This window comes from Antechinus flavipes, chromosome 2 (assembly GCF_016432865.1).
Source record: "Antechinus flavipes isolate AdamAnt ecotype Samford, QLD, Australia chromosome 2, AdamAnt_v2, whole genome shotgun sequence".
Classification (NCBI taxonomy): Eukaryota; Metazoa; Chordata; class Mammalia; order Dasyuromorphia; family Dasyuridae; genus Antechinus; species Antechinus flavipes.
The window spans coordinates 248,123,762-248,137,456 of NC_067399.1; the positions used below are offsets into that span (position 1 = coordinate 248,123,762).

The 13,695-nt window shown below is 32.1% G+C and overlaps 1 protein-coding gene across 1 annotated transcript in view; it reads right to left on the reverse strand.

Annotated features, from left to right (window-relative positions):
* The window catches only part of SYCP2 (synaptonemal complex protein 2), a 98,317-nt gene that overhangs the window by 55,110 nt on the left and 29,512 nt on the right, over positions 1 to 13,695 (reverse strand). The window contains exons 13-18 of the mRNA XM_051976673.1: positions 10,594 to 10,740; positions 2,984 to 3,077; positions 2,481 to 2,536; positions 978 to 1,053; positions 641 to 698; positions 74 to 207 (exon numbers count right to left, since the gene is read on the reverse strand). Of these exons, the coding sequence (XP_051832633.1) occupies positions 74 to 207; positions 641 to 698; positions 978 to 1,053; positions 2,481 to 2,536; positions 2,984 to 3,077; positions 10,594 to 10,740 (565 nt within the window). The remainder of the gene's footprint in view (positions 1 to 73; positions 208 to 640; positions 699 to 977; positions 1,054 to 2,480; positions 2,537 to 2,983; positions 3,078 to 10,593; positions 10,741 to 13,695) is intronic.

Below are 13,695 nucleotides of genomic sequence, written 5' to 3' on the forward strand. Positions count from 1 at the left end.
AACTAAAAGTTATAACATTAATATTTCAGTTATTATTATTATACAACAATTCACATTAATATGTAAATCTAACCTTGATTAAATGTTTCTTCTGGTGATGTATCTGCACTCTCTTTACTAGAAATTTTAATATTTTTTACAGGTGTCCAGCAAGTACATTTTAAGAGGACGTTACTTTCATAACTATTATCCAAAACAGTTGGAAATCTGTAAAGATAATTTCATTTGATTGGTGCTAAACAAGAAAACATTTATTTAATTTTATTTAAATATGAATGGACACTAATAAAATTAGATAATCTTGATTTTACAATGTGTTTAATTACAGAATTGCCCAAGTCAGACAGCCTCTTACTATACAACTTGGGTCATTTGTCATTACTTTTGAACTCATATGAGTTCAAACATTTAAATAAGATTTTGCTTTCTAAGTTACAAAATTATTAATTTTATAAGAAATCAAGTGAATCTGATATTCCTTACACACAATATTACAGTTTTATGAAACTTGATTGCTCTTTAGCCCATATTGTAGCATTAAGGAAGATTTGTCCTTAACTATTAATCTATTATGCCCTTGTAAAATGATGCCCAGGTAATTTCCATTTTTAATAGTTTGATAGATTCTCTTAATACTTACAATGTTTTATCGATTTTCCCAACCGGTTGTGAATCAGGAATGATATCCACATCTCCATCTAAATAAAACACAAATTATTTTTTTCTCTTCAGGGAGAGATAGTCCTCTGGTAGAACCTGTTTTCTTACAGAAACTTTTAAGTTCTTTTCAGGTAAAAATTTTGTTTTATTTTCTTTGGCATTTTCCAACATGACTATCAAAATTCTGAGTATATAGATTGTCATGCAAACCACTCTTCTTCTCCCCCCATTTTTTTTGTTATCAATAGTGGTGAAAATATGAACAAGAATAGGAGGTAGCATGATGGGGGTAGATGACTGAATCAAAAGGTACTTACTAGAATTTTGTTTTCCTAACATATTGCTATTCTCATCACTTTCTGTCATTTCGACGGCCTCAACGGCAGTGACTGGCTATAAGACAAGAGGATCTATTAAAATATAATCTTTATATCCTTCATTATTATTAAAAATCTCAGTAAATTAGAAATTATGATTTTGAAAATAGTAAAACTTGTAAAAACAATTGCTTCTAATGAGGGATGTTCATGTTTGTTTCATGAAATGTTGTAGAAAACAAACCAATTATCTTAACTTCAATAAAGAAGTGTGACAAAGGGAGCCATAAGATATTACAGATGGTTTTCTGAACACTGTCTTGTATACTTTATTTTAATAGGAAACATGAGCTGTTTCCCCTATCTTGAGACAAGAATATGGATATTTATGAACAATGACATACTAATTCTGTATTTCAGATAAAATCTCTCAGGCTCTAGCATTCAAAGCTACTTTTCCATTTTCATTTCCCATAATAAATATAGCTGAAATTATTTTAAGAAATCCCTAGAAATTTGCTAGATATTCTTGTAAATAATAGTATTTTTACTGTTATGTGTACTCCTTATCTTTCACTAGTTTCTAATTTCAGCTAGAATTGAGCAGGGGTGAAATTAGGGGAAAGAAGAACATATAAAGATCATATATTAATATTTTAAGTGGATACCTTAATAATGAATTAATAATATTATCTTTTCAATATATTAAGAATAACATTGGTAAAATTTTACTTTTGGGTAATTAAGATTATACAATAAAACCATAGTAATGAAGAGTATATGTTTGAATATACTAACTGAAACAAGTACACTGAAAAATGCTAATACTCTACCTAAAACAAATAATGTACTATTTTAAAAAACCATATACATGTATATATACATGTAGCTATGTATATGTATGTGAATATGCTTTTATGCAAAAGCATATACAAATATGTATATACATATATTTATATGTTATAAATATATATAAAAAGGTAAAATGTTCTTTTCAAACTTCTAATATAATCAGTTACTTTTTCTATACTATTAATCAATCAACTTTTCAAGTCCCTACTATGTGGGATATGAAGATAAAACAAACAGTTCCTGTTGTCAGGGAACTTAACATTCTACAGGGAGATATGAACGTATGCATATATAAAAAAGATATAGAAGACTTTCTAAGGGAGGATGCTCTAAAATTTCCTTTTTTTAGATCAGGCAAGGTTTAATATGTGTGAACTGTGCTTTGAAGGAAATGGAATTCTAAGACGTAGAGATAGGAAAGATATACATTCAAGGGATGAAGGTAGGGGATTTAGGAAATTGGGTCTCTTTTATGAGGCCAGTATGTCTGGATTTTAGAGCATGGTAAAGTAATTAGCTTATAACAATGCTGGGAAGGACAGTTGGGCCAAGTTATGATGACCTTTGAATATTAAAAATAGCTTATATTTTATCCTTGAGATAATAGGAAACTAGCAGTATTTACTGAAAAGAGCAGAGATATGATCAGACCTGAGATTTAGGAAAATCACTTTGGTAGCTGTGTGAATTCCTTCCTTCAACTGAACCTGGAAGAGATGTGGTATTTTTCACTCCTTTTTCTTTTACTTTGTAAACACTAGTTGGTTCAGCAGAGTTCACCATTTTCAAAGGTGGTTTAACTCTTCGTGTTTGAGGTGTTGCTAAAATACAGAATAAGAATTAGTTTCTGACATTACTGACATGTTTATAAATTTAGAAACATATACATAAACAAATAGGAATATATTCCCTCCATCTACGTAATGTATTAAGTAAAGTTTTATAGAAGATATGAATATATAGATTCATACCTATATTCAAAAAGGTACTAACTTTTGGAGTTTCCATCCTATAAAAAAAAAATCTGTGTTTTATCCTATAATATCCTATAATAAAAATAAAAATAATTAATTTTCTTCTTTAGAAAAACTAACAATATCCACTTGAAATATTTTAAATAATAATAGTGCATATTGTAAATGTTAACAACTTACATGTGTCAGCTAATAAGGTCTTCAAAGTCAGTTTATCTGTACCAGGAATAACCATTGATGCTTCAGACATTTTTTTTTTACCAGGAGTTATCATCTTAAATAATGAAAAACAAATATTATACACAGCCTCTTTCCATATGAAAATACCTCATAATTATAACACACATAAATGATGCCAATATGGATACTTATGAACAATGACATACTTGTAAATTTTGTAATTCAGATAAATTTTTTTTGTTTTTACATAGATATTTAACATTATATAGATAGAATCAAAACTGTGGAATCATATTTTACAGAATACTAATAAATATTAGATTCACAATAATTCATACTTATACAACATGTTAAGGAATATTATTTAACTTCTCCTCTAGGAATTTGGATGCTGTATCAGTTGGTGCATATGTTTAGTATTGATATTACTTCATTATGTATGGTACTCTTTAGTAAGATGTAATTTCCTTATCTCTTTTAATTAGATCTATTTTTGCTTTTTCTTCCTCTGAAATTTGGACTGTTACCTCTGCTTTTTCTTTTTAACTTCAGCTGAAGCAAAATAGATTCTGCTCCAGCCTTTTACCTCTGTAGGAATCTCTATGCTTTAAATGTGTTTCTTGTTAACAAATTATTGTAGGATTCTGGCTTTTAATCTAGGCTGCTATCTGCTTCCATTTTAAGGGAGAGTTTATATTCCATTCACAGTTAAAATTACTAACTGTATTCCATCCTTTTTTCCCCCCAAGTTATACTTTTCTCTTTCCTTTCCCCCTTTCTCTCCTCATCAGTTTTGCGTTTGACCACCACCTCCCTTAATCTGCCCTTTTTTAGCCCCTCCCTTTCTTATTCCTTTCCCCTTCTATTTCTGTTCTTCCTGCAACTAGCCTCCCCTTTTCCTTTCCTTTTTCCTCTATTTCCCCACAAGGAAACTAAATATGTCTGATATTCTCTGAGTCAAATCCAATGAGATTAAGGTTCAAACAATGCTCATTCTCCCCCCTTTTCCCCTCAACTGTAACAGATCTTTTTTGCCTCTTTATGTGATATAATTTACCCTATTTTACCTCATCTTTCTTCTTCTAATACTCCCTTTCCACCTCTAGTTTCTTTTTTTATAACACCACAATAAAATCAAATTATACCTATACCCTCTAAGTATGCCTTCTAACAAAGATATAATTCTCAGGAGTTACACATATTATCTTATCATGTAGAGATGTAAACATTTTAACCTTTAAGAAAGATTTTTTTTCCCTTCCCTTTTTTCCTTTTTAGGCTTCTTTTTGAGTTCTGTAAGATCAAATCTGTTCGGCTTTGGTTTTTTCATTAAAAACAATTGAAAATTCCCTAGATCTCATTGAAGGTCCATCTCCTTCCCTGAAAGATAATGCTTGGTTTTGCTAGGTAATTGATTCTTAGTTGCAGTCCAAATTCCTTTGCCCTCTGTAATATATTTCAGGACCTTCAATCCTTTAAAGAGGATTTAAAGAGGATTTTTAGTGTGGCTCCTCGATATTTGAATTATTTCTTTCTGGCTGCTTGTAGTATTTTTTCCTTGATCTGATAATTTTAAAATTTACCTACAATATTCTTTGGAGTTTTCATTTTGGGGTCTCTTTCAGGAGGTGATCAGTGGTGGATTCTTTCAATAGTTATTTTACCTTATGGTCTATAATAGCAGGACAGTTTTTCTTGATTTCTTGAAAGATGTCTAGACTCTTTTTTTTCATCATGTTACATTGTCTCTCTTGGATCTATTTTCCAAGACAGTTGTTTTTCCAATAAGGTATTTTGCGTTTTCTTCTTCTTTTTCTTTTTTTCTTTTTTTTTTCATTTTTTGGGTTTTGTTTGACTACTTCTTGATATCTCAAGTCATTCATTTCATTTGTTCAATTCTAATTTTTAGTGAATTATTTTCTTCAATTAGCTTTTTTTACTTACATTTGCATTTGGTTAAATGAACTTTTAAATGAATTGTTTTATTCATTGGATTTTTTTTCCCCATTTCACCAAATCTATTTTTTAGAATGTTTCTCTTTTTCCACCAATTCTGTTTTTCACATCAGTTTTTTTTTCCATTTTGCCAAATCTATTTTTAAGTGGTTTTCTTCAGTATTTTTCCCATTTCATGTATTTTTTAAGGAGTTGTTTCCTTTTCCAAAGTTCTTATTTTCTTCATTTTTCTTCTCTCTTTTAACCTTTTTGAATTCTTTCAAGAGAACCTTTTGAGTTGGAGACCAATTCATATCACCAATAGAGGCTTCATCTAAAGAGGTTTTACCTTGGGTTTGGGATCTATTCTTTCCTGTCTCCATCTATCTATGATCAGAGCTCTTTTTTTACTTTTTTGCTCATTTTTAAAGGTTGAGGTCTGTTCCTAGGGCAGAAGAAATATTGTCCCGAGCTTTCATCTACAGTGATAGGAGTTTTGCACTGCTATTGCTGGCTTCCTTCCTGTGTTGAGTAGGCATGGTCAAGTCCTGCAGTTCAAATTTCCTTCTATGGAATTGAAGGTCTCACAGCGAGGTTACTGATTCACTGGCTTCTGAATCAGGACACAGTAGTGAACACTGCTGTATTTAAGCTAAGAGCCTCCCACTAGATTTCCCCCTCTGGATCTCTCTGCCCTGGGCTTCTCTGTGCTGTGCCACCTCATCCCCCTCCCCCCCTCCTCCCCCACCCCACTCCTGTGACTATTTGAAGACATCCTTTCCTGAAGTCCTTCCAAGATATTTTTGGTTGGAAATGTTATACTCCCAATATTTGTGGATTCTGTCACACCAAAATCTGTTCAGAGGCTTGATGTGGTGTTGATTCAGAGAGAAGACAAGAAGAGTACAGGCAAAGTCCTGTCTACTCTATGCCATTTTGGCTCTGCCCCCTCTCCAGCTCATTTTACAGATAAGGAACTAAGACAAACAGGGTTAAGTAACTTGCCTGCGGTTACATAGGTACTAAGTTATCTGAGGCCAAATCTGAACTTTGGATGATGAGTCTTCTTGATTCCCAGCCCAGGGCTCTATCAACTGCATCATCTAACTTGCCTCTTTTTTGCAACAACCATAAAAAAATTATATGTATATGTTAAGTATCCTTAAAAAAAGAATTCTGAACTGACTCCTCAGAAGCTGAATTCTATCAAACTGGCATCAGAAAAAGAAGAAAAGGATGAAGACAGAGGTTGCTCTGAAATAAAGTTCTTAATCCTAATCCTAATAAATATGAACTTGTACTTCTTTAGGAAAACTGTAGGTGTTGAGAAAATATTGATGTGACAAAATATTTCCAACAAATGTTTCTGTGGAGTATCAACTGAATTTAAATCCAACTTGTTCAAAATACTGTCAGGATATTGAAGATTACAAACTGGGGTAATACCTTGAATATCCGGCAAATCTATGTAAATTACAGGAAGATAACAGAGGATAATGCTGAAAAATGCTCACAATTCGATTTGCTGCATCAAATTTTAGAAATTTGACTTTGGTGATTCAAATGTGTAAGTGATGAAAGGATTGTTTGAGGAAGAAAGAGCAAGAGAACAGATGTGTTTCTAGTGTATGAGTGTAATATAGGGAATCCCCAGATACAATATTCACTTTAGAACTTCTCAATCTTTTTGAGAGTGGTCTAAAATCATTTGTTTGACATTTAAAGCCCCAAAATTCTATCTTTTCAAGTTGATTACTATTTCCTGTACACGTTTTAGAATATAAAACTTGTTCTTATTATATACTTGTTATTCATTATATACATCAATTCCTCGCTTCTGTACCCTGACATGGGCTATTTCTCATGCCTAAAATGTACCTCATACCTCTTTCACCAGTATCTTTTAGAACTTGTAGACTAAGTTCAAAAGCCACCACTTATTTTTTTCCTCACTTCATAGTATTTTATTTCTTCCAATTCCATGTAAAGATAGTTTAACATTCATTTTTGTAATACTGAATTTCACTTTTTTTTTCTTCTCCCCAAGATAGCAAGAAATCACATACATATTATACATATGATCATTTTAAACATTTTCATATAAGTTATGTTGTGAAAGAAAAATCAGAACAAAAGGGAAAAGGCATGAGAAAGAAAAACAAACTAAATAGCATACTACAATCTGCATTCAATCTTCATAGTTCTTTCTCTAGATATGGATGGTATTTTCCATCCCAAGCCTATTAGAATTTCACTGTATTGCTGAGAAAAGCTTAGTCTATCACAGTTAATCATCACTCTTGCTACAATGTTCTTCACCTGGTTCTAGGTAGAAGGTGGAACTCTGAAAAGGTATACTTAAGATACTGATAGCAGGGTCCTTACAGTTAAGCACCTACTCAGTGTGATTGATGAGATAATGATTCTCTAGTTAAGCCCATACTTAGTGTGATGTAACATACTTAGTGTGATATGGTGATGTAATGGCTCTCGGAGTAGCACAGCTGGTGCATACTCAATGTGTTGTAGTGATGTACTGAGGTATTTAAGGGCTGAGAGAACAGACACAGAGAGACTCAAGACTACTGACTCCATCTTTGACCAGCCTCCTGGTGTTTTCCTGCCTTCATCCCTTCTCCACCTAAAGACTAAGGCCTGTCCAGGAATTCTCCAGAAACCTACCTCAGACATTACAGTACTACTCTCTTCATTCAACATCAGTTAATGTAAATCTTTCCAGCATTTTCTGAAATCAGCCTGCTCATCATTTTTTATAGAACAATAATATTCACATACCATAACATTTAGCCATTACCTTATTGACAGACACCAATTCAATTTCTCAATTCTTTGCCACCACAAAGAGTTGCTACCTACATTTTTGCACATAGGAGTATTTTCCCCTCTTTTATGATCTCATATTAGTAACTATTACTGTTGGATCAAAATGTGTACACAGTTTGATAGCTCTTTGGACATAATTTTAAATTGTACAGATTGGCCAGATCAGTTCACAACTCTACCTATAATACATTAATGTCCCAGTTTTCCACCCCCCCCCCAATATTTATCATTATTTCTTCCTGTCATATTAGGCACTCTGATAAGTTTTAATTTACATTTCTCTAATAAATAGTTAAATTCAAATGCCATGAATTATAAGAGAGGCCTTTCCCACTTTTTGTGCTTTTCTATAATTACTTTGCATTTATTTGGTACATATTTTATATTTACACACACACACACACACACACACACACATATATATATATATATGTTGCTTATCTCAATTACAATATTAGTTCTTTGAGGCTGTTTTATTCTTTAATTTGTAATTAAGACAATGCCTAATATATAACAGATGGTTAAAAATGATTATTAAATTGTAATCAGTGACTACAGTGGATCTGTATATGATACCCCTATTTCAAGATGCTCTGGACTATCTATGAAGCAGTCAGTATTTTTCAGTGTCAAATCTGTGCAATATTTATGCCAATGGCAAAATAAGATAAATAGAAGATGGCCTTTATCTGACCAGTTGGATTCTACTAATTTAAGTCCATGCTCCAAAGGATTTAGGAGGTTCCTTATCCCTTTTCAATGGCTCATAGAAAGTTTTTGGTGACATAAAGCACTTAGAATTTACACCCACCCACCCACACACACTGAACATCTCATTATATTTAGAAAATCATTGGAAGAGCAAAAAAAAGAGTAAACAGAAGACAATGGAATATAGCTGTTAATTAGCACATGCAGACGCTATAGACTCAAGAGACAAAACATAAGTCATTTTTGGACGTGGCCAATCTGAAAATATTTTCCTTGATTTTACATGCATGCATACATACAAATGTAGAAGTATGTACACACATATGCATACATACACATATGTATGAGTCACCAATAGGTCCTAAGCCAATCTCAATTTGGTTATGTTTGGGTCCTGATTGACTCAGATTGAATGTAAATAGCAGTCATTTCTGCTTTGGATAGAAATCCTGAGGGTCTTCCCCTTCTAGATTCATTTAGATTTTTGTTTTTGGACTGGGTGAAAGAAGAGATTCTTGGCATCAATTGCTACCTACCCTTAAACACTTTTTGTAAACAACAATTGTGTGAATATATATTTGTTATAAGGATTTTCTTTTCCTTTCTCTCAGTGGTGGTGGTAGATGAAAAATGCTTACTAATGGAAAAATTTTAATTTAATTTTTAAAAGAATAATGAAATCTAATGAATTTCTAGTCATAAGAAAAATTGCTCTAAAACATTACTGATTAAGGAAATGAAAATTTAAAACAACCCTGAGATGTCATTTTGTACCAACCAGATTGGCCAAAATGACCAAAGGGTAAAGCAATAAATGTTGGAGGAGATGTGGAAAAACTAGGTCACTAAAATTCATTCTTCATAGAATTTTGAACTAATCCAGCTGTTTTCAAAACCCAAAGAGTTATTAAACTGCCTATGCCCTTTGGCCGAGCAATACCACTACTAGGTCTATTTCTACAGATGATTAAGATAAAAGCAAAAAGACTTAGATGTTCTAAAATGTTTATGGCAGCTCTCTTTGTGGTAGTAAGGAACTGGAAATTGCAGGGATGGTCATCAACTATGGAATGATTGAACAAGTTGTGGTATATGACTGTGATGGAATACTATTAGTCCTGTAAGAAACTTTGAGCTTAATGATCTTAGAAGAGCAGGGAAAGATTTGTATGGAATAATGAAGAGAGAAATGAGAAGAATCCAGTGAACATTGTATATATATATTAACAGCAATTTTGTTTTAATAACAGCTTTGAGTAAAGTTATTTTGACTATTATAAATATGCAAATACATATGTATGTATATGTATAATTATAAAGAACTTATGAAGAAAGCTATTTGCATCCAAAGTAATAGAAGTATGTGTAGAATAATTTTTACATACACACAGATTTGTTTGCATATAACAGTAGCCATCTTTAGAGTGAGATGGAAGGGTAGAAAAAAAATTTATATGATAATTTTGTTGTATATTTGAAAGGAATGGCAAGTTATACTTAAATGATTTACAGTTTTAGGTACAATTATCTTTCTTTATTGTGCTGTCGTGAAAATGCTTGTTTTATTCATAAATATGTATTAACATAAAAATGCTGGATCTATCTTTTGTATTTATAACTCCAATGCTTGGCACAAAGAAAATAAAATTAAAACTGAGACTTGCTGGATTATATTACCAACATATACCAAAGAGAAATAATGATATTAGTGGATAACCTAGTACATACATGTCATGGGGCTGTGAGTTACATTTTATATGTTGTATTGCTTTCTCACAGAGTTATAACAGAGGGATTAAAGACAAAAACTTTCCTACACCAACACTATTCTGGCACTTATAAATCATCTGAGTATAAAAACAACTTCTTTTCCCCTACAATAATGGCAATCACCTTAACTTTATGTTGGGAAAAATAAATGTAAGTATAGTATACCCAGTTGCAAAAATTTTAGCAAGAGACTTTCATTTTAACAAGATCAGAAAACAACATTGGAAAAGCTGATATATAATTAGAACATTTTAAAACACAATTTGAAAGAATATTATTTCTAATCTAACACACAAGAGTAACTTGATCAATGGTAGTCTTATGAACATTAGTATTTATACCTGTCTTACCTGAAAATGAGTATTGCTACTGTCCTTTTGATTAGCATTATGAATCATATCTTTTTGATTTTCAGAAAATTGTTGTTTAGATTTTTCATCCACATTCAAAGAATTTTCTGTTTTGGCAGGTGAACTTTGACTTTCTGGCACTAGAATCTGTTCAGAAAATTTGGGAAATATTGCAAAAAAATAAGTCGTATAGTTAAATTTGCAAACATTCATTTAACATACAAATTTAGATATGGCTTCATATATATTTATCAATGTTGATTGTTTTACATTCCTATCCAGCCAGTTTTCTTATAATCCTACTTATCATAGAAAACAGTGGTAAACAATATTAAGCTGTATATAAATAACATAATAAGCTTGACATTTGCATTGAATTTGTCAACTAAATCTACTGATAATTTCAGTAGAAAGACAAATTAAACAAATTACTTGTATTTTTCTACATTAAACACCAGATTCCTTCTTCCCCTTCAATTGGCTGTCTTGTCATTATATAGTAACTGTCTCAGAGGCTCCTGTAGATACAGATCACAAGGAAAACCATAACAAAAAGGCATGGGGGTGAGGAAGAAATTCAGTGTTAAAAGAAGTGTTTAAAATCTCATTGGTGGAAGCAACCTAATAGTTGCTTTTTTGATTTGTTGTGGTAAACTAGTCTAATCCCTATGTGAATAGCAAACTCCCTCAAGAACATACCCATCAAAAAGTGTATCTTTTCCTTAAAGACTTATAGTGATGTTGTGCCAAAGTTCCCTTTTGATGTCCTGACCTATTGTCCTATTTAGTCATTCTGTCTCAGGTTATAACCTTTCCCTCTTAATGTTTGATGAGATAAAGATCTACCTCAGTTGCTCTGCCCCAAAACCCCAGACTATAATCATTCCCTCTTAAATGGTTGATGAGATAAAGGTTTTATATCTTTAGGTTAAAGACACTCCTTCTTAATGTTTGACAGGATAAAGGTTTATCCATTTTAGATGTCATTAGAATATCAGTAGCCTCTCCAGTACTTCTCTCCATTGTGTCATCCCAGGTACCTCTCCCATTATGTCTTTGTTCTTGTTATCCTATAAAAAAGCTTGCTCTGTGATACTTAGGGCTGGACTCTTTGAGATGATAGACTTGTCAGTCCCGGGACCAAACATGGATCCATGGATCCCAGTAAATCTCTCCATTTAATAAAATATTGAATTGATCTCAAATCTCTATCTTGCTCAGTTTCTCCAGCATTACAATGACTAATAATTTTTCAAGAAAGTCTATTTGTCTTTTGGACATCTCTAACTTGTTTGGAAGGGTTTTTTTGTTTTGTTTTGTTTTACTCAGATGGAATTACAATCTGCTTCTCTGACACTTCTGTTCACTACTGCTGATTCTGTTGTCTCAGTCCAAGCAAAGCCAAGTCTAACCCTTCTGAAATACTGCAGTCTTTCAAATACTTAAAGATAACATAAAATGCCCTGACTACTGCCCAAGTCTTCTCTTTCAATGTCTAGGATTTCCCAGGTCTTCCATTCCATTGTCAAAAGACACACCGTAGTTTATAGCCTCCTTAATAGCCAAGTCATCTGAATACAACACTTAAGATATGGTGTTATCAAAGGCTCCCTAGTTTTGAATTTTCTTTCCATTAAGTGAAGATTGACAGCCTTCCACATCACACTGTTGAATTATATTGAGTTTGTCATCTATTAAACTCCCTGATTTTCTTTCACTCAAAATTTTGTATCTATTTACTTCTTCAACTATTTAATATGTATAAAACTGCATTACTATTTTTATTATATTGCTTTTTTGTGTATATCACTAACACACATTTTTGAGTTTTGGGTCCCAATTTAATTTTTTTCTAAGGTCCTGTGGTTTTTTTATTGGACCATTTTGCACAGTATGATATTTTTAAGTCTTTGGTCTCTTATAAGACCTTTTTAAAACTTAAAATGATATGGTCCACTCACAGTCATTATTTTATGTTAAACTTATTATCTTAATGCCCTTAATTATCTATTATTCTTTCCCCGATAACCCCCAATATAAGGAGTACTGTATAGTGAAGGTATAAAACTGTGTTAACTAGATTTGCTTCAATTTTATTCTATCTAAACTCTCCTGGGTCCTTATTAATTTTTACTTTTAAATTCCAAATGAAAAGACTGACATTAAAAGGGATTAAAGAGAGATTTGAGGCTAAAAAGGAGAAAGAAATTATAAAGATGTTTTAGAAGGCTTTGGACTTATGGAGACGTCTAGAGACTAAATTTGCAGAAATTTAATTTCAATGTACTTGAAAAAAATCTAAAGATGATATCTAGATAAAAAGCCTTTATCTGGAAGACTTGATGTGAGAGAAGAAAAAGGACTAAGGAAAAAAACCCAAGAAGAAAAAGACCTTACAGAGAAATGGCCTAAGGATTAGGGTTAGTGAGTAATGGTTCCCTGTTTAACAGGGGGTGAGCCAGTTATTTTTCAGTTTGATATATGAGAAAGAAAGTCTGTTGTTTTCCTGGAGTTTGTATGCAAGACAAAACAAAATCTTCCAAAACAGATAATTATATCTACTTCTAGTGATTCACATAAATGCTAAGAAGAATCCAAAAAGCATTGTTAAATATTGTATAGTCTTGGACAATTAAATTAAGATCTTAGGGGTACAAGTGGTACCTTTTTTTTTTTTTTTTTAAATCACTCCTGTCCATAGGAAGCACAGAATATAGGAGGAAAAGTAAAAGAGTAGTAAAACACACAGGGTCTCAATTTTCTATAACAAATAAACCAAGTTTAGAAAATCAATCAACAAGGACTTATTAAGCACCTACAATATGCTAGGTTACACAATGGTGACACAAGAACAAAGAAAATCAGTCAATAAATATTTATTAAGTACTTGTTTATTAGTACCTGCCATTCACATTTGCAAATAAGCAAAAAGAAAGAAACTAAAAAAGTGTGAGAAAGGAGAAGGAAAGTAGTGAAAGTAATTAGATTGGGAATATGACAGAGGATGGAAATTAAGAGAAGAGTGGTTTTTACCACATTTCTTAAATGGAGGTTCTGGGAGTTTTCTTCCCTCTAATTAATTGGAGAGTACCCTGGGCAGAG